General features: G+C 46.0%; 1 protein-coding gene across 1 annotated transcript in view; it reads right to left on the bottom strand.

The window, feature by feature from the left end:
- Nucleotides 1–7,539, bottom strand: part of LOC121168061 (RING finger protein 17-like) — a 105,309-nt gene extending 97,770 nt beyond the window's left edge. Inside the window, exons 1-2 of the mRNA XM_040997829.1 lie at nucleotides 7,416–7,539; nucleotides 3,361–3,455 (exon numbers count right to left, since the gene is read on the bottom strand). Coding sequence (XP_040853763.1) covers nucleotides 3,361–3,455; nucleotides 7,416–7,539 — 219 coding nt within the window. The remainder of the gene's footprint in view (nucleotides 1–3,360; nucleotides 3,456–7,415) is intronic.
- Nucleotides 7,540–21,516: the final 13,977 nt, after the last annotated feature.

Here is a 21,516-nt window from a genome sequence, read left to right on the forward strand (position 1 = left end):
GGTGCAGGGTCCCAGGGTTTTGGGCCATTCTCGAATGCTTCCCCAGACCACATGCGGACCAGCACCCATATGGGATCCTGGTGCGTGCAAGGCCACTAGGCTACTGCACCAGGCCCTCAAATGGCATTTTTTAAGGATAACTGCTTTGTTAACTCCCCTTAACTCATTAATTAAGAAGTCTGATGTTGCTACTGGCAGATTTGTTACAGGACCTTTCTTCCAGAGAGTTCAAGAAAAATAATACAACTGATTTTAAAGACTTCAGTTAAAACCAAATGTTTCAACAACACATTATGATAGGTTTCTCCCATTCTCCATTGCTTGTCATTTATATTTCATTGACAGGGGAGGCTTTTTGTTGCTTATAAATGGGAAAAATGTCTAATTCAGTAAGCTTTGCTGCTGGTTTCTGACTTCAGTGCTTTGTTTAACAAAGCTTTCTTATCCAGGATTACAGAATTGTTTGTACTTTTTTTTTCTAGTTTGCATTTTATAGTGGTTACATATGAACATTTCCAGCCAATTGAGATTTTAGTGCATCTTAGTTATCCACTTGCTTGATGGGTTACCCTTTCTTCATAGCTCAATAAATGTTGTACTCGAGTCCAAACAGCAACAAGGCGTCATTATTTCTGGAATAATAGTAAGGGTGATCCTATTTTTTGAATGCTATTTTGCTGGGCAAACTTACAAAATGATTTTTAACCAACACTATCAACCAAAAGCAGAGATACCACACAACCAGGAAAAATGAAGACTAACTCAGAAACAAGAATAAAAGGCTGGCTAGTAGTACAGAGGAGAATCACTGTAAGCTAATGTAAATATATTTAGATCTTACTTTTTCGAGCACATATATCAAAAGTAATAAACCATATCCCCTTAAAATTCTATACATTCAAACTTCACTAATTTAAAGCTAGATCCTTCTATTTTCTCTTCCTTCTTTCACATAAGCTTTGAAAAGAGTGATAACCATTTCAGGGAGATTTCTGCAAGTATTTCCTTCAATAGGAACAGCATCTGAAAAAAATCTGAATGTAGTTTTTAGTTACCGACAGTTAACCAGGTTAGTGTGGTGGGGAACAGTGTATCAGCCAGATCACATAGTTCCCAAAGCAAGCGTTAGAGCAGCATTAGTCGAAATGATACAAAACACATCTATCATACCCCTAAAATCCAAACCAGCCCTGTAGGCATTCCCCAAACCGTAAACAATGATTTAAGCCTACCAAGCATGGCATCACTTGCCTCTAAAAGGCAGAAGGTACTATTAAAACCCTCGTGTTTTCTGTGCATCAGTGTGAGACGTGGACAGCACCGGGCCCAGCCACCTGCTCCATCCCTCTTCCTTCCCTTTTCCTTCATTCACCCCCAGACCACATGTGGCAGGAATCCATCACCACCACCACAGGAGGGGGCTCCCCACAAGGGCATCACTTGTAAAGTACAAAATTCTGAAATAAGGCAGCTTTTAATAAGTATACCTTTGCTAGAAGTAAAACTTTCGTAATTTACAAAACATACATATGTTTATCACCTTTAAACTGAAACCAGTTAATCACACAGAAATAATGAAGGATATGGTAATGGCCTGGAGGCTTGGAGAGGACTTCTACCTCATTTAAATTTGCTTCTCACAGCCTTATAAATTCCACGTCCCAAGTGAGGACAGGCAGGCAAGAACAGAGCCGGTCGGTGCTATGCCTACCAACCGTCTGCCCACTGTGACAATCAGTGGACATAAAGACTCCCCATTTGCTCTCTCCAGAAGGAGTGAAAAATTTTACACATTGAAATAATTTTCTGAGAACATATTACAAAAACCTGGATGGGTAATAATTGAGAAGGATGCCCAGTAGATTTTTTAAATCCTTAATTTGCTCTCTTTCATATCAGTTGGTAGATTTTGGTCCTAGTTTAATTGTCCTATTTTTAGGTGCTTCTATGCTGGGGTCCATGCAGTAGGTGTGAATAACATGAAGGTGTGAAGAGAACAGCTCCCCTGCTTGGCAGGGCCTGGGGGAGCTTCCAGCTGTTTGGCAGGGCCCAGCGGATTTCTCTCTGACCACCTTGACGCAGTTTCACCCCCTTTTGCATGGACACTCAAGCACTCCACTAACAATTCTGTAATCTATTGAGGCACTGTTTGCCCCTGTGAGATAGCTTTTGCAACCAACATGAGCTTGAGAGCTAACATTATTGATAATGTCTTGGTGGGTGGGCCTTTAACTGCGCACAGGAGTACAATTAAGCCCATGTTGTTTCTGGACACCTTATTGTGTGCCTAACCATTGCCATGAAATCTGGCCCAGGCATTTAGCATGCTTTCTGGGAAATGGCTTGATAAGAATTTTACAAACTAATGGAAGTGATGGGAGTATGGGCTGAAACTGCTATGACAAAAAATATAGCTACTGGGACCATAAAGGCTATCCTGTTACTGTGACCCTAAAGGCTGAGCTTGCAGGCCTAATGGCCAACTAATGTCAATGACCCCAATCCCCATAAACCAAGGCCCCAGACCTTTTAACCCATACATAATTCAAGGTAGGGGTCTGGTTGTCACAGGCGGCGCCAAGGTTAGAGCCCAGACTTGAGGAGAGCAGGTGGGGACTGGCAAGCCGAGATAAACAAGGAATGTGTAATCCTCCCTCATTCATATCAAGAAGTTGTAAATTGTGCTTCCCGCCCCCCATGAAGCTATGTCAAACTGCCCCTAAAGGAAACTTTGTAATTGTACTGCTTGGGGCCACATGGATGCAACACCATGATGTGAAAGGTCTGTGCCAGAGCTTGTGACGGCTTCTGCATAAATAAAGCAGAGAGCTTTCTCGCATTGTCCATAATGACCTTGGAATTGTAGTGGTCCGTCTCTCTTCTTTCTATGCCTATTTCACGCACCCTTCTCGAGCTCCGAACTCAACTGGAGCTGGACTCCGGCACTTCTAATACTAATTTTAGCAACCATTTGACTGCTCAGCCTTTTTGATAGCGTGACATATTTACAAATTTGATGACATATAAAGGTTGAGGGACAGGAGGAGTTCAAAATTTTCTTGCAAGGTGTTGGTATGAGTAAGGAGTGTAATGTTTAGAAAGGAATATATATTAAACATAAAATTCCAATCTCAGTTTCCACAGTCAGAATATGTAAGTTTAAACATGTAGGATTTTAATCTTTATTCTCAATATTTTGAGCAGTTGTGAAACGGATGGGGCAAGTATTTTTTTTTTTCCTTCCAGCACTGAAAGTTGTTGGTTTCTAAGTGAAACTTGGCTCTTTGTCTCTAATAGATGAACAGACTTATTTTTAACATCATTCTATGAGGAGCTTAATCTGACAAATCATAAACTTACCTTACAATCGGGGCACATGAGTGTGCTGTGTTCTTCAGTTATTAACAAGCATAGTTCACAAAAAGTGTGACCACACTGAAGTTCATTGTGGCAACCTGTTGATGAAATTCCACTGTGAATTAAACTTCACACAATATGCAGAACTGACAGCAAAGAGAAAGTCTAAAGGCGGTTCTTTTATGCAGGAAGATACCCGGTTTAGCTAGAAATGAATGGCTTGGGGCTGGCATCCCTTATGAACGCTGGCTTAAGTTCTGATTGCTCCACTTTTGATCCAACTTAGGGCCTGGGAAAGCAGAGGAGGATTATGTAAGTCCTTGGGCCCCTGCACCCACGTGGGAGACCAGGAAGAAGCTCCTGGCTCCCAGCTTCCGATCAGTGGAGCTCTGGCTGTTGCAGTTATTTGGGGAGAGACCCAGAGGAAGACCTCTCTCTCTTTCTCTGAGAAATCTGCCATTCAAATAAAAATAAATAAATCTGAAAAAACAAATGGTGTATGAGGCAAAATTCAGGAGAAACTAAACAGCACAGAAGAAGGGAGAAGGATAAAAAAGAAAATGAAGAAAAACCAGACAGAGCTACAGAATAATGCTTGCATTACCCAGATTTTGTGTCTATAATACTCGGAATTTACCATTTCTTACTTGTGGAGTATTCAGACACGTTTCATTTGTTCTTCGTACATACAGCAAGCAAGCAGGCTGACAATGCTATAATCCAACACAGTGTTAAGAAAATTCCTTGCTCATCTGAGTAACTAAATGGTGTAAGACTCCACCAGTTCCATTGCCAAGCCCAATTTCTCTACTTAATCCTAATGACGTCTACCAGTGAAGGCTGAACAGACGTGGGCGAGACTGTTCTCTCACACTGACGTGTGGCACTGAAGAGCACAGAAGCTAAGAAGCCATGTGCTAATACTGTCACACACACAACCCACTCACAGCCATTTTTACAGGAACGAGCATTTAACTTCACAGGTCAGATGCTGGCCGGCTACACTGGAGCATACGGGTTCCACGTCTGGCCCTGGCTCCTAATTTCCTGCTGGTGTAGACCTAGGGACGCAGCACTGACTGTTCACGTGATTAGGACCCTGCCACTCATACGAGGGTTAACTGTGGCCCTGGCTGCGGCAGCCATGTAGGGAGTACACCTCAAGAGGCGAGTGCTCCTTCTGCTCTGTCTCTCAATGAATAACAAAATTCCTTTGGGGCCCTGCGCAGTGGCCTAGCGGCTGAAGTCCTTGCCTTGAACACGCCGGGATCCCATATGAGCACTGGTTCTAATCCAGGAAGCCCCACTTCCCATCTAGCTCCCTGTTTGTGGTCTGGGAAGGCAGTGGAGGACGGCCCAAAGCCTTGGGATCCTACACTCGTGTGGGAGACCTGGAAGAGGCTCCTGGCTCTTGGTTTCGGACTGGCTCAGCTCTGGCCATTGCGGCTGCTTGGGGAGTGAACCAGTGGATGGAAGATCTTCCATTCTGTCTCTCCTCCTCTCTTTATATCTGATTTTGCAATACAGATAAATAAATCTTTAAAAAAACAAGCTGGTAGTGACCATTAGGAGTCTGGCTTAAAAAAAAAAAAGTCCTTTGAAAAGCTCATTTTCGCAACTTAGAATGGGAATCATAGAGCCTTAGTGGAAAGTCTAATTCAAAGGTTTAAGTGATTTAAGTAGAATCACAAGTTTAATATCAGTAACATATTTGTTTCAGCTGTCCTTTTTTGAAAAAAATTCTTTACTTCAAAGGCAAACTGATAGGGAGAGAAGAAAATAAAAGATCTTCCATCTGCTGCTTCACTCTCTAATTACCTGCTACCGCCAGGACTGGGCCAGGCTGGAATCAGAAGCCAGGAACTGCTCCCTGGTTCTCCCTCGCGGATGGAAATGAGTGCATCCGCTCCTTGCCAGGTGTACAACAGGAAGCTGGACTGAAAGTGGTTCCAGGGGTGCTGATATGCCATCAGGGCAACTCAGGTGTAACAATGCCAACCCCAAAAGGTTAAAACACTTTTTTTTTTGGACAGCAGTGCATATTAAAACTCAGTTATCTTTTGCTACCAAAAAATTAGCATTCTAGTTCCATGAAGCTGTATTTTTTAAAGAAAAGACTACTTTTCAGTCGCCTGAAATATCTAAAACTTGCATATAACCATTATAAATTTCAAAGTCTTATTTAAACCCAGACATATTACAATCAAACTAAAACTTTTAACATAAAATGTATGGTACTGTGTATTTACACACACGTACACACTCACACACCTGTGGTGCATGACAAAGCACTTTCACATTTCTAAATGCATAACCACAATCTTTCCAACTATATTTCTAAGCACTGCAACACAAATGTACAGAAGCAACATTAAAATTTAAAAAAAAAATTACACTTGAAAGAGAACTTCTAACTGCTGGTTCACATTCCAAAGTTGCAATGACTGAGTCTGGGAACTCAATCCAGGTTTTACACATGGTGGCAGGATCCAACCACCTGAACCATCACTGCTGACTCCCAGGTTCTGCATTATCATGAAACTGGAGTCAAAAGCTGGAGCTGGGGGCCTGGCATGGTGGCCTAGTGGTTAAGTCCTCCCCTTGAATGTGCCAGGATTCCATATGGGCAAAGGTTCATTTCCTGGAAGCCCTGCTTCCCATCCAGCTCCCTGCTTGTGGCCTGGGAAAGCAGTCACAAGGACAGTCCAACGTCTTGGGTCCCTGTGCTTGAGTGGGAGGCCCAAAAGAGGCTCCAGGTTCCTGGTTTCGGATTGGCACAGCTCTGACCATTGTAGCCACTTGGGGAATGAATCAGCAGATGGAAGATCTTCCTCTTTGTCTCTCCTTCTCTCTGTATATCAGACTTTCCAATTAAAAGCAATCTTAAAAAGGCTGCAGCTGGGCATGAAACCTAGACACTGCATTTGGGAAGTGAGCATCTTCACCGCTAGGCTAAGTGCCCAGAACCACTCTTTTTAAAGCATTAGTGCTCTAGAATTTCCTGTTGTAATTCTTACTTAATTCAAATGGAGATTTTCTATGCAGCAGCAGCGATTAAAATCACAAGAATATGAATTCCACTGAAAGCATAACTTTCTGTACAAAGGTTCTGTTCTCAAGGAAGCTCATTCCAAAAGAACGGATAAAGTTCGACCGAACGGTTTTCACTTTGAAAATATACAGTCAACAGTTAAACCAATGGATTTTCAGTAGCTCCAAGAGCTGAGATTCAGCAACTGATTCCTAAAAAACAGCAGTGTAAGCTATTTTAAATCACATTAAAAATTTGTTTTGAACCTGAGTTCATTTGCATACATGAACAGGAGTGCAGTCTCTGTTCGTATATAGCCAGCAAAAAATGAACAAACAAGACCTTAAAAAAAAACACACAAAGCAACAAACAACACTTTTTAAAAAACTGTGCTTTAACTGAAATTCAGTCATTACCAAAAAAAACAAAAAACAAAAAATGCAAAGCCATTTTTGGGTTTTAATCCAGCAACTTTTCACGGGGGTCTACTAGATACTCCAGCAACAAAACCTACACCCGGACACAAGTTTCATTCCTTGTGGACCACAAGGAAATGTGCTAAATGTCTACATTTACTCTTTAATATCTGAGTATCAGAAAGGGGGAACAAATTCTGACAGTTCTTCCCCACCAGAGGTAACTACAGCTGACAATGCTGGCAGGGAGGATTTTGAATGATTTGAACACCAGCAAATCTGGGGATGGACAGGTGCTCAGGAGTGGGGTTCGTGAAGGCAGGGGGAAGGGCCTCCCGCCTCCACAGAGGGCCGAGGAGGGCCAGGCCGGCCACACTCCCAGCTGCCCCGTGTGGGCCTTGCTCCCGCTGACCCCAGCCAGCCTTGCCCTCGCTGCCCCTGGCCTTGCTCCCACTGCCCCCGGCCAGCCTTGCTCCCGCTGCCCCAGGCCGACCTTGCTCCTGCTGCCCTGGGCCTTGCTCCCGCTGCCCTGCGCCGGCCTTGCTCCCCGCTGCCCTCCCCACCAAGCCGCCAACCTTGGCAGGACACACAGCACGTTTCAGGAGCCTCACCGTGAGCTACGCTTCTTCCACAGCATCTGCACGTAGTCTCCCCTGCATCCCAGGGCCGACTCTTCCTCCCTAACTGTGGGCAGGAGGTCACGGCTGGCCAAGCCTTCGAGGGCTCCGACGCCATCTTTGGCTTCTTGGCGAAGTGACGCTAGTGCACGTGCCACTCCCAGAGGCCCCGTATGACGGCAACCAATCATCTGAGGCCAGCGGCCGCAGAGAGCCAATCAGTGAGTCCGGAGAGTAGAGCCCGCCCTGACGTGGCTGGGGTGGCGCTGTTTTTCTAGAAGGCTGTGATGGGGTTGTGGAAGACCGTTTACTTGTCATCTTTATCCAGAGCGTCACCAGCTGACACTTTTGCTTAACTTAAACCCCAGTTCCATGGTTATAAAACTTAGATTGTGGGTGACTTCTCCAGTAGCAAACATTGGCTGGAAGCCCTAAACCTGTCTGCTAGGGACCTTAAAGGCTTTGGCAAACCGTGGTGGAGATGCACTGCAGCAGCTGCCACTGTGGCGAAATTGCATTTCCTCAAAAAATAGCAGGTGATGCTCATTACCGCATTACGAACGCTGAGCCTCACCAGGCTTTGTGCTGGGAGCGCCTGGTGATCGTAATTACTTATAAGCCGGCTTCTGTGTTACAAGCGGCCCCAACAGCGATTCTGCGCAAGCGCCTCCCGTGAAGTGCCAGGCACGTACAAGGCGCAGTGGCAGGGCACGAGGAAGACAGAAAGTGAATGGGATCTACAGTGATGTGAAGTCTTCCTGACAGAGACAGACCTTGAATCCTGGATGGGTCCTGTAGGAGTAAACAGGAAATGGCACATTTCAGGGAGAGAGAGAAAAAGAAGAGGCAGGCAGGAGAGACAGGTTTTTTTGATTGTATGTTGTTTTAAATTTAGTGATACACACTATTTAGAGTAGAAGCTTCCTTGAAGTTAGCTTTCTGGAGCAGTGTGTAGGAGAAGAGTCTTGAATGTTGGGCTAAGGGCTTTGAACTTTATTCTGGAAGTTGTAGAGTGCAAGGAGAAGTTCTGTGAGAGAGAAATGAAGTAATCTCGCAGTGAATCACAGGTGCACAGTGTGTGTGTGTGTGAGAGAGAGAGAGAGACAGACAGACAGACAGAAAAACACTGTGTTTCACTGCGTAACCCCTCAGCTACAGTGATGTCGAGCTGGGCCAGATGAAAGCTAGGAGCCAGGAACTGTATTTCATTTTCCTGCATCGGTGGCAGAGGCCCAAATACATCGGCAGCCAGCTGGACTGGAAGCACAGCATCAGGGGCACCTGCATGGAATTGCGATGTGAGTTTTACAGCTGTGCCACAATCTCAGCTCCGCATCCTCGTTCTTGCATGACAGTTTAGTGAGATAGAATTCTGGAATGACACTTCTTCTCAGAGTTGGACTGTATTCTGACTCCCATTTGAGGGGGCGAACATTTAGCTTAGTACTTGAGATGCCTGTGTGTTTCGTCAGAATGTCTTGGGTTCGATTCCCGGCTCCGGCTCCTGACGCCAGTGTCTTGATAAGGCACCACCTGGGAGTCAGGTTGGATTCCTGCCCCTGTGTGGGAGAGCTACATTGAGTCTCTGACTCTTGGCTTTGACCCACCTCTCCCCAGCTGTTGTGGGTGTTGGGCGTTTACACCAGCAAGTGAGACAGCTCTTTTTTTTTTTTTTTTAAAGATTTTTATTATTTTTTTTATTGGAAAGGCAGATATACAGAGAGGAGAGACAGAGAGGAAGATCTTCCGTCTGATGATTCACTCCCCAAGTGAGCGCAACGGCCGATGCTATGCCGATCCGAAGCCAGGAGCCTCTTCCGGGTCTCCCACGCGGGTGCAGGGTCCCAAAGCTTTGGGCTGTCCTCGACTGCTTTCCCAGGCCACAGGCAGGGAGCTGGAAGGGAAGCGGGGCTGCCGGGATTAGAACCGGCGCCCATATGGGATCCCGGGCGTGCAAGGCGAGGACCTTAACCACTGCACCACTGCGCCGGGCCCAGCTCTGTCTTTTTGCCTGTCAGCATTTTCAAATAAGCGTTAAGAAAAAAAAAATTTTTTTATTGACATAGCTGTCATCCCTTATAGGGAAGTTGGCTTTCTTTGGCATTCTGTATGTTCATTATAATATTGAGGTATAAAAATTAATTTACCCCGCTTGGAATAGATTTCAATTCCTGGATTTAAGCATTATTGCTTGATTGCTATTGATGTCTTTGAACATGACCTCTTTATTACTTGCTTTATTACTGTGTTTTAGAACTCCTATTAATGGATAAATTGTATCTTTCTAGTCTACCCTTTCTTTTTTTTTCTTTTTTTAGATTTATGCATTTTTATTTGAGAGGCAGATTTTACAAAGAAGGAAGAGAGAGAGCGCAACATCTTCTGTCTGCTGATTCAATCCCCAAAGGACCACAAAGGTTAGCACTGAGCTGATCTGAAGCCAGGAGCCAGGAGCTACTTTCTCGTGTTTTAATCACAGTATCAGACACACCCGGAGTTTCCCACCAGAGAGCTGGGGAGCAGGAGCACTCTCCGTACCATCTTCTGAGCCACCAGCCAGTGCTCAGCTGTCCTCCTGGCAGACACACCCACCCGGGACCTTTGCCCTCTTAGAGAAGGATTGTTTAGTTGGTGAAAAATGCTTTTAAATGTCCCTCAATATTTTCGTAAGATTTTCACAAAAGATATTTTGAAAAAGACTTCTGTTACCTCTTTCACCATGTCTAGCAAATACATCCACACAGATAGTGGTTTTTAAAAATTTTTATTTACTTTAGAATTTTTTGTTATTTATTTTTAAAAATCTTTTGCTATTTATTTTTAACCATCTTTTTATTTATTTTTAAATTATTGTTATTATTATCATTTTTATGATACAGTTCCATAGGCCCTTGGATTTCCCTTGCCCCTTCTCCCCCCCATCGAGTTCCCCTATATCATTACTAAAGTATAGTTCTTCATGCACAGTCATATGTCCATCATTGCGGGCATGGACAATGGCAGAGAGTTCAGCATCCTATTGTCATATAGTAAACAGTTTCATTGGGAGTCCATCTTTAGTCTGGAAGTAGAGATGCATACTGCATTGTACCCTCACATCTGGGTATGGTAGTTTCCATTACACAGTTACTATACATCCCCGTAAATGAAAAGCTACAATACCAAATTAACAACAGGAGGAAAAATAGAAACTTACAATGACATGAAATTAAATAACGTGCTACTGAATGACTAATGTGTTGCTGAAGAAATGAAAAAGAAAGTCAAAAAGCTTCTTGCAGAAAATGATGCTACTGTGTGTATGATCTGAGTCAGTAAAGAATTCAATGAGAAAAAGTGTTTTGAAGAGATGAAATTAAATTTAAAAAATCAAAATTCATGAGATATAGTTTCTGCTGATCTTTGTTGGTGAAATATGTCTTCTGTAGGCAATAAATAGATGGGTTTTGTTTTTAATCTAGTCTACTAATCTATGACATTTGCTTGATGAGTTTAATCCATTTCCATTCAGGGTTAATTGGAATGGGTGGTAATTTGGTCCAGTCATCTCAGCAATTGGTTGTTCATTGATTTAGTCTTCTGCCACCGCCACCCAGCAGCGGCAACACTAAAAATGACAAGGCCCCCCTTGAAGGTCTGGAAAAAACTGGAACTGCAGCCGGACCCCTTATTGTCAAAAGTGGTCACGTTTAAATCCTTTTCTTCGCCGTGCCTATCCCCATTGGCCTTAGCTTTCCTCCCCGCCTCTTTGGCCATCTTTCCAACACCCTTCCTCCTGTTCTTCTTCCCGTACTTTCCCCGTCTCCTTTCCGCCACCCTTCTTCCCGCCCCCCAGTCTTTCTCATCCGTCTGTCTGTCCATCGTCTGTTGCAGTTGTCCTGTCGTTTCGTCGTCCGTCCGTCCATCCTTAGCTTTTACTGGCTACTTTTATATCGTTCTCCACCAATCACTCCCCCCGCCCTTGGGCCCACTTGATGCTATGTGATGGGCCAGCAATCGCAGTGGGCGCATTAGCCTATCCCTGTGACTTCCTGTTTACCTGCTGGCGAGACCAGCTCTGCCTCCTGGCCCTGGGCCAGCTGCCATCTTGCAATGGCCCTTCCCAATCCCAGGAGCGGCTTTAGCACCCCGCTCCCCACAGTCCTGTTATTTCACTGGGATGTTCTCATTTGCCTTTGGTTTTGGGGGGTGCTATTTGTCTTCTCTGTCAAGAGAACACCTTTAAGTATCATTTGTAGGGCAGGTTTAGATGAGGCATATTTTTGAACTTTTATTTGCTGTGGAAGAATTTTATTTCATTTTCAAAGACAAAGAAAAGTTTTGCTTGATATGTTATCCTGGGCAAGCAATTTTTTCTTTTAGAATCTGGAATATGTCACACCATTCTCTTCAGTTAATTGCATGCAGATGTTAGGTCATTATATGTATTTTAAAAAGAAAGATTTGTTTTATTGGAAAGGCAGATCAGATTTACAGAGAGAAGGAGAGACAGAAAGATCTTCCATCTGCTGGTTCACTCCCCAAATGGCTGCAGTGGCTGTAACTGAACCAGTCTGGGGCCAGGAACTTCTGAGTCTCCCACATGGGTGCAGGGTCCCATCCTCCACTGCTTTCCCAGGGTACCAGCAGGGAGCCAGATGGGAAGTGGAGCAACTGGAACATGAACCAGCACCCATATGGGATCCTAGCACTTCCAAGGTGAAGTTTTAGCCATTGAACCATCGTGTCAGGCCCATGGGCATTACATGTATTATGCTATTTTATACATATTTGCAAAATTGATTTTTTACTTTATTCTCAGTGCTTTCAAGCTCATACTATAGTATTATTTTTCTGGGAATTAAAAAAAAAACTTTTATTCAAGGTTTTATTGAATTGACTTTAGGCCAAAATTACATATTCATTTTTTTTTAAATGAATGAAACCTAGTCCTTGGAAGAGTCCTAATAAACATATAACGGTCATGTAGGGATGGAAGAGGGTGAGGCCCTGGGGAGGAAGGGGCAGGATCTATCATAGATGCCAATTGTGTTGCATCAAGTTTGACTACAGCTGTTGGGCTTTGGGGCATCCATGTTAACCAAGATCTCCAAAGTCATATGTTAAAATATAAGAGGGCTTTAAAAAAGTTTGTGGAAAGATGCAATTAGAAGGCACGTTATTTTGCTACAAAAATGATTTTAAATCATGCATAGCTTTTTTTTTTTGCCCCTATAATACATGATTTCCTAGAACTTTTTGAAGATCCTGTGTATAATAGATTTGTAAAGTCTATTATTAAAGAATGCTTATACTCAGGAATCTTGCCTCATTATAAAATAGCAGTGGTTGGGCTCGGCGCAGTGGCCTAGCAGCTAAGGTCCTCGCCTTGAACGCGCCCCGGGATCCCATATGGGCGCTGGTTCTAATCCCGGCAGCTCCACTTCCCATCCAGCTCCCTGCTTGTGGCCTGGGAAAGCAGTTGAGGACAGCCCAAAGCTTTGGGACCCTGCACCCGTGTGGGAGATCTGGAAGAAGTTCCTGGATCCTGGCTTTGGATCAGCATAGCATCGGCCGTTGCGCTCACTTGGGGAGTGAATCATCGGACAGAAGATCTTCCTTTCTGTCTCTCCTCCTCTCTGAATATCTGACTTTCCAATAAATAAATAAATAAATCTTTAAAAAAATACCAGTGGTACATTTAATAAAACAGTCCTTAGCCGATGGAAGTAAAATCTCTACACTGGATCCGCTACAATAGCATCCTTTCCTTGGCCAACTTTAAGACAGCTCTGCACGGCTCAGGTCCTAGGTCAGAAGCCAGGAGTGTAACAGGCATTTCAAATCCTTCCTTGGACGAGTAACAATGTCCAGAAACGTGGACATTTAAACTCATAAACTGAGAAGGAGTAAGCTGGAGTTCTACAGAAGGTTACAAAGGAAAACCCAAGCATGGAGATCCAACCGTTCAAGGCAAAACCGGTTCTGGTGATGCCGCCCAGTGAGCATTCTGCTCTTTTCTATGCACACACTTGGATGGACAAGAGCATGCGCTTCCAGGAACTCGTAATGCAACTAACATAGTGCTCAATAAAACTGGGAAAGTCTTTTTAAAAACCTTATACTTCAGTATAGCCAGCTATGAAAATTACCTTACTGTAAAATATACTTATAGGAATATAATGATGTTCAAAATTATGACTGGCAGAATCATAATAGGACCAAAAACAAAGTCTAAATAGTAAGTTCCTTTTACAAAGTTGATCAGCACAATGGTCCACAGACCTATGCGAGTCTACACAGGGAACGTTGTGTTGCATAGTCACACAGTCACTTTCAGTCTGGAAGCCGATTCTACACTGACTGGAGTCCAAGGTTCTCTCACGGCAGCCCTGGAGAACCCTGGGATGGCAGGGGACCCCGCTGCCAGCCACACCACTGCAGCGCACACCACTGTGTCTCTCCTATAAGATTCTGGCCATTTAACCATTCAGATTTATATATAACTGCACAGTACTCTAGAGAAGTACAAAGAAATACTTTAAAAAAAAATACAGATATATAAATTAATCAAACTGGTATTTGAAAATTTTAATACAAAGAAAAAAAAAGGGTGTTATATGGTGGAACCAATGCTTAATACAAATTGCTAAGCAAAGTTTATATAATTTCAAAAGTTATTCATATAATTGCGCGATACCAGAGTTGCATGGAACAGGTTGTTAATACACACGAAAACTTGTATAATTTCAAGCTTATAAAAACATAAGTTTACATATAAGTCATTTAGAAATCCTGAAAGCATTTAAAATGCTTGGAGATATGTATTAACAAAAGGGGGGAATCTGTGTACGCACGAGGGCGTGGAAGACACGCCCATCTGACCCAACTGTGTCTGTCACATTCTCAACCAAGTAAAGGAACATACATGAACTGACTGTACAGGGAGAGAATGCGTGAATACAGCGGTCCCGAACATGGTGTCCACCTCTTGGCTATAATCCATTCTCAGGCTCAGCGGGGCACGAGACCCCAGCCTGCTCTGATCTCTAGAACCTCGGCTTGCTTTCAGAAGGTCTTCACAAATATTCTACAGTGACATTAGACTGGGAGAAATATTCATAGAAAAAACGAAAAAGGAATACTTGCATGTGTTATAGAAGATTTGACGAACAATAAAAATAACCCAAGTAGGGCCATTATTAATATCATTTGATAAAAATACACAGACCCGGCTGCTGCTCTATTATGATCCTGAGCTCTAGAGGCAGGCATATTGTTCATTGATTTGTCTATTCTAACAGAAATTGTTTCTTTCTGCCTCACGCCCTTGGAGGACAGGTGGGCCTTCAGGGTGGTACTGGAAGAACTGCTGTAAACAGAGCTTTGGCAGTTGTGTGAAAAGGGTTATGTCAGGTTCCAAAGGTTCTTAAAGAAAATGTGCAAGCTAAAAATAATGACTCAGTTAAATGTGAACGAACAAAATGAAACAGCGTGCTTGCTAGAATAAGTGAGTAAGCCTTTACAAAGGTGTTCTTCATGGCAAGGAATTTATAAGCAAGGAATTGTGCGTACCTTGGTGATAAGACAGAAGGGCTGGCCACTTTTTATGCTAAGGGCAAATGTATTTTTTTTTTTTGAGAATACAAAAAAGTAATCCTTGAAAATCAGAACACATAACAGAAAAGGGCACAATAACTTAAGTATTAAACATCTGTGTGAAGTAACTTGCAAAGTTCGACAGAAACGCACACTTAGAACATGCAGTTATTCAAACCAACAAAAACAAACAAACAAAAACAGGATGCCACTCTTCTGCATAGCCCACGTTACCACCAGGAGGGCACAAAGCAAGGCACCATTGGGAAGTCTTTATAAATAAAGTCAAAACTGATCTGGTCAGAAAATTGGTGTCTTTGGTAAAATTCTATGAGGATGACATATTCCATCATGCTATTCGTTTCACATTTCCTTTTGCTCTGTCTCCAGGGTAACAGCCTGTGGTGTACCTTGTTGATTTCCCATTCTAATAACTTCTCAATTGATCTTCGTGCTCTTTTACTGGTCACATACTGCAACCTAGTGAGCAAAGCAGCAGAGGCAGTGGCAAAGCAGCCAGCGCGCATTAACAGAAAGGCTCTTTTTAAGACAACTGTTAACTCTGTTGATGCTGGCTTGAAATTCTTCAGGAGCTGCTTTTCCAGTTAATGAATAAGGAAATTCTGATTCAAATTTGGTGATGTGACTGCAGCCGTGGACCACCACGGGGTCTGGTGAGTACTTGAGCTGCTGCACCTTCAGGGCCCCTCCTCCTCCTCCCGTACTGAGCCTCAGCGCGTCCCCCCACGCTCCACCCTGCCCCTGTTCCTGCCCACCAGGGCCTCGCTCCAGGGGTGGCGCCCTGCTGCCGGGAATGTCAGCACCGGGTGTTCCGGGTGCCGGGGGTCTGAGTGTTGGGTCCAGAATCTGTCCCACTGCCTTGAACAGAGGAGTTCCACACGAGATAATGCAAAAGCAAAGGAACTTTATTGCTAGCGCGCTAGGGTCCAAGTCTCATCCAACGCAGTGGAGTCTTGACAAGGACCCCGCTCATACATTTTACATAGTTCATATAGGGTTTTGGCCGCGATTCTAGAAATGGGTCATTCCATTGGCAAGATTGCAATTGGTCAGCCTCTGTTGCCACGACCACTCTGGTGGCCAGTGTCGCATCCGTGCCCACCCCAGTGGCCAGCCTCTATCGCCATGACTAGGACCTTTCAAGTCTCCTCTGGTCGGCTCTGTCTAGGGAGTGTTGGCAGCCCACTTCCGGGAAGCGGGTGCCTCAATTCTAGGGACTGAAACTTAGGTCTAGCCTGTCATGGCTTTAACTTGGTTTCCCTTTGCAGCAAGCGAAGCACTTATTACAGAGGTCAAACTTAGCGACCAGATTAACAATTGATCAATCAGCATCATTCTAACATCATTTATCCTATGTTCTAATTACCATTACTTATCCAACCCTCTGCCAATTGCTATCTCTTAACACCTACATGTTTGTTTTAATTACCTTATTACTAGTTACTTATTTAATGCTATCCCTTGACCTTAATCTCTATAATCACCTAATGTTATCTTTTAACACTTACATATTTTTGCCATTAACCTAACTTTATTTTCTTTATTGCTAGACATTCATTTATTATTGAACTATTTCTTAATACTACTCCCTAATACTATTTCTTATTACTATTTATCTACTGCTTAACACACTATTCTCCTAATTCATCCATCACTCAGCTCTTGCTTTAGGTTCCACAGTCCGACATGAGGGTCCAGGGGGATCTGCCGCTGGCTCTGGCTCCAATGTCACATGGAGTTGGCTCTCAGCTGTCTTGGCTCCGGCGGCAGCTGGACTGGGGTTGGGCCGCCACCACCGCCACCATTACCCTTGAGCTCTAACAGCAGCAAAATCCCTGGGAATCTTTCTTTATGATTGTATGAATGTGAATAAGGCAAAGAAGCCTGCACAGCAATTGTTATGCCCAATTGGTGTGGACATGATGCAGGTTGTGGGAGGGATGAGCAAAGCAAGCAAAAAAGAGAAAAATATAAATGCAATGTCGTAAGTATGTATGATAAACCCATGCTTGTTATTTATAGGTACATGTGATTTTAAATAAGATTAGAAAAGAAATCCGCGGTCCGAACCATGCCGGAGTCCCAGCCACAGCCCCCGCCGCTTGCGGCGGGGGCAGGGACCCCGGCCCTCTCCTGGCCCGGGGGTAACTAAGCCCCCTCGCGGGTGAGTACTCGCGAGGGCTGGCGAGGGGGGCTGGGGGTGAAATCCTGGCTCCCCCCTGTCCCCGCCAGCCAAAAGCTGACGGCAGGACAGTCTGGGCGGTTCGAGTCTCCGGACAAGGGGCGGGGTTAAACTCCCATGCGAGGTGGCGCTCCATGGGAACGCCCCTTCCGGTCCGAACCATGCCGGAGTCCCAGCCACAGCCCCCGTCCGTCGCGAGACGGGGGCAGAGACCCAGGCCTTGGGCGGCCAGTGCACCAAGTGGTGCCAGGCTCTGCCTGCTGGCCGCCCAGCGGCGAGCTCTGGGGTTTTGATGATATGAAATAGGTGCTTCGGGACACCCAAAAGTAAGACCAGCGTTAGTGTAGGTGAGACACTAATTTCTGGTGATTCCCAGGAACCGGGACATGAAACCTTAATGTAAGTGCGGGACTGAGAGATGAATGTTCGGACTAAGCAAACCTTAGCCCACTAGTATGACTGGAACACAGGGTGCAACACAGGACATGCCCAGCTTGGATTTGGCTCCAACTGGTTCACATTAAGCACAAAGTTGAGCCACAGAGTCTAAGGCAGAGGTCATGACAGGTGGACGGGGCTGCGGCAGGGTCTGGATACAGCTGTCCTCTCCCTTGGCACAAATGTGGATTGGGAAAAGATGTACCGGGCCGGGCCAGACACTAACACCTTCTGGTGCTCTGGAGTACCAGGGTGGATGTGGGACGGACTAGGCTAGGTCCCAACCTCAACTTAGCCATGTACAAGCTATATGGGGGCATGGATGACCGTGGCCACTGAAACACTCTACAGCAAGAACCAGAACGGGATGATGGCCAGTTAGGAAAGACCACTGTTCCTACTAGGATAAGAGGCGAACTGGCACATGGACCCACTGATATGCGCGAAACCTGGCACATGGAGGGGTTCTGATGGAGGAGCTCAGGCAACTCCTCTGGCAGGACACAGACCCTGCAGGTCAGCGCAAGGAACATGCAAGGCAACAGCCAAGAGGTCATAGAAAGTGTCCCACTGGCATGCATTTGGCATGGGTCGGGGGCAGACCAGGCTGAATCTGTTCATGTCATCCACTGGTAAATCTGACCGCCAGAACAGAGTGTGGGTCGAACCAGGTCCGGTCGTAACAAAAGCAACACACAAGCTGGAATGCCAAGGTGAGGTAGCCTGAGCCGGATGCAGCCGCAGCACCCAACCAACACATGTGAGAACCAGGAAAGGAGGCGGCAGAGCTGACAGGAGAAAAAGCGGAGGTTCCCTAGCTGAACAGCAAATTACACTGAGGAACGGGAGCTGGGTGGGGAGTAGACTAGACCAGGCAGGGACACAGCGCCTGTACACCTCATGGGGACCAGATTGGGTGTAAACCAGGCTGGGCTGACTATTCCCACTGGAGCAAGCTACAATCAGAGTTGGTGAGGGTTGTTGGGGCTTAGTTGTAGCACCAGTTGGCGGAAGCTGGTACAAAGGGTTAGACACGTTGAGTTGAACCACAGGGCCAAATGGAGAGGGCATAACTGGAATGGGAGCGACCTGGGAGGGAAATAGTGGGTTCCTCCCTCGTGGGTCATCACCTCCCACGAGAGGGCATGGGAACTAGGACAGGGGCTGGGGTGGCTAGACAGACACCCAACAATATCCGTTAGGGACGGTAGGAGGAGATAGTTAGATGGAAGTAGGTGGCAACACCTGTTGGCAAGAATATGAACAGAAGGGTACTGGGGACAGACTGGGCTAGTATGCCATATATACCGGCAAGCCAGGGTAGGAGGTGGGCCTGGTTGAGGCTACTGTGGGCCGCCCTAACTGGGCTGCAACTCCTACTGGTACGTGCGAGAGACAAATGCGTCCAGGGTGGAACCAGGCGGGACTGCAAGAGGACACGGGTGGAAACAGAACCGGCCCAGCGACTGCAGCCGCCAGCTGACCGGGGCAGTGGACTGTGACGGGCCCTATGCTACTAAAACAGCAGGAATCTGGACTGGGAATACCTCAAAATTTCTTCGAGGATCTTCCCATTCGAGACACCGGACTCGGAGTCCTAACCAGGGAAAGACAGGACAAATCAAGCAACAACCTCAGCCATCTGTTGGCAGCAGAGACTGGGCAAACGGAGACCCTAGAAGGGACTGTGTCAATCAATGAACTCTTCAATGACCACATCATGATTGGGGTGGCGAGACTGGCAACGACCCATGAATGGTGAACTATTGGAACCACTTGATCGAGTATCTCGGAGCGCGCCCCACACCCGGGACTTGGGGTGGGCGGGAGACTGGGTGGGGCTTCTTCCTCTATATCCCCCTTTAGACCTTGACCCTTTTTTACCCCAATTAAATTTGTAAGGATTGTCAAAATTAAATTAAAAAAAAAAAAAAGAAGAGAAAATACTTGATGGAAAAAAAAAAAAAGAAAAGAAATCCACATGTGTTGACCGACTGTGTGAGAGCCCGGACTGGGGACTGAAGACATGGGGTACTCTCTGGGTCATTCTCTCTATTGCTCAGGAGGTAGGTGCTGTCCTTACTTTAGGGACAACAAACATGCAGAGAGATCACAGGGCAGAGAATATAAGTTTGGCTCTATCTGATTCCTAAGCCCAGGAGACGTTTCCACCAGGAGTTTTGTCACAAATTCTAGGCTTGGCCTGCTCTGTTCTCTCCTACTTCCTGGAATGCAGGTCTCAGCTTCCTCATATGACCCCTCCCTCCCCTGCCTCGCCATATGCTGTGCACAGAGCACTCTGCATCCTTCCACAGGGAACCCAAGGGCCATCCTGCCTGGGGAGTTAGTGTAGTGGCTGTGGTTGGGGAAATGTCAGACACACCCACAGTAAAACACAAAGTATGTCCAACAGCAGAACTGCCGTGGACAATGATGAAGGCAGAGCGGAGAGGGATGTCTCGGTGAAGAGTACTGGGAAGTGTGGGCAGGAAAGACCCCAGGGGTGTTTGGAGAAACATTCCTGACTAGGGAACAGACAGCACCAAGACCGGAGTGGGATGTTGCTTGGCCTCCATAGGGGCAGGACTGGGACCTATGTTGCTGGGTCAGAGCATACCAGGCAGGGCCTGATGGGCTAGGGTGAGGACTTGGGGCATTCCTATGGTGCCTCCCAGTATGTTTTGCCCCAGGAACCTCTTCACAAACACCAGGAGCCTCAGTACTTTGCTATCTGCAATTCCTGGCTCCCCTCACATACGAGCCTTGAGCCTTCTGAAGGTTCCCTCCTTCCACCCTGGGTACTACAAGCAGAGAGAACGGGGCTGTGTGCTCTGGGAGCTGAAGGCTGTACAGAGAGGCCAATTCCTCCATGACTGGACTTGCCCAGGCTCAGGTATGCAAATCAGGGGCCTTCATTGTGAAGTCACTGCCACGGTCATGGGGTGCTCACATCCCTCAGCCCGGCCTGATCCCATGGGGTGGGTCAAAAATCAGATTGGGCCTGCTTGGGCAGGGGTGGGACATCAGTGTGTGCAGGGGCAAGTGCCAGCAGACCTCATTACTCATCCCTTTCTTTTGTCCCTGTCGCAGACAGCATCATTAGCGTCACTAGGTCCTGTGTCAGATGACTGCACGGCACAGCTGTGGCCTTCTGTGGGTGAGTTCGTCTCTCTCCCATAGGTCTCTGGGGGACGCTGGGCAACAGACACTGCTGGCTTCACCATGGGGTCTGCCCTTCTTGATTTTGCCTTGGAGCTGGCTTACAAGGAGATGACTGAGATCCCACTGCCTTCTTCCAACTCCTGATCGTTCCTCTTCGCCCTAACTGTTGAAGGCCCATCTCTTGGAGGCTAAAGGGGAGGCCTTGCCTCCTGGTGACCCTTCCTCTCCCTGCCACAGATGATCTTACTGCACCTGCACAGGACCTGCCGCCTCTCCTGACCTTGACAGTGTTTGAGCAAACACTTTGTCTCTGTTTGTGCTGTCAATTTCTCCTCTGACACCAGCTCAGTGCTGTCTGCTTCAGGGCATGGATTGTTGAATGAAGGCTGGGAGCAGAAATTCCATTTTATCACAAGTGAATGCAAACAAAAATGTCAAAACATGAAGTCCCCAAATGCCCTCTAGTAACAAAATGCTTTACGCTTCATCTGCAATAATGAGTAGCACGTAAAGCACTTTTGAATTAATCGGGTGTGTTCTGTTAAATTTTATCTTAGAGGGCCCGGCGCGGTGGCGCAAGTGGTTAAAGGTCCTCGCCTTGCACGCCCGGGATCCCATATGGGCGCCGGTTCTAATCCCGGCAGCCCCGCTTCCCTTCCAGCTCCCTGCCTGTGGCCTGGGAAAGCAGTCGAGGACGGCCCAAAGCTTTGGGAA

This window comes from Ochotona curzoniae, unplaced genomic scaffold (genome assembly GCF_017591425.1).
Source record: "Ochotona curzoniae isolate NIBS_2020 unplaced genomic scaffold, NIBS_Ocur_1.0 patch49, whole genome shotgun sequence".
NCBI lineage: Eukaryota > Metazoa > Chordata > Mammalia > Lagomorpha > Ochotonidae > Ochotona > Ochotona curzoniae.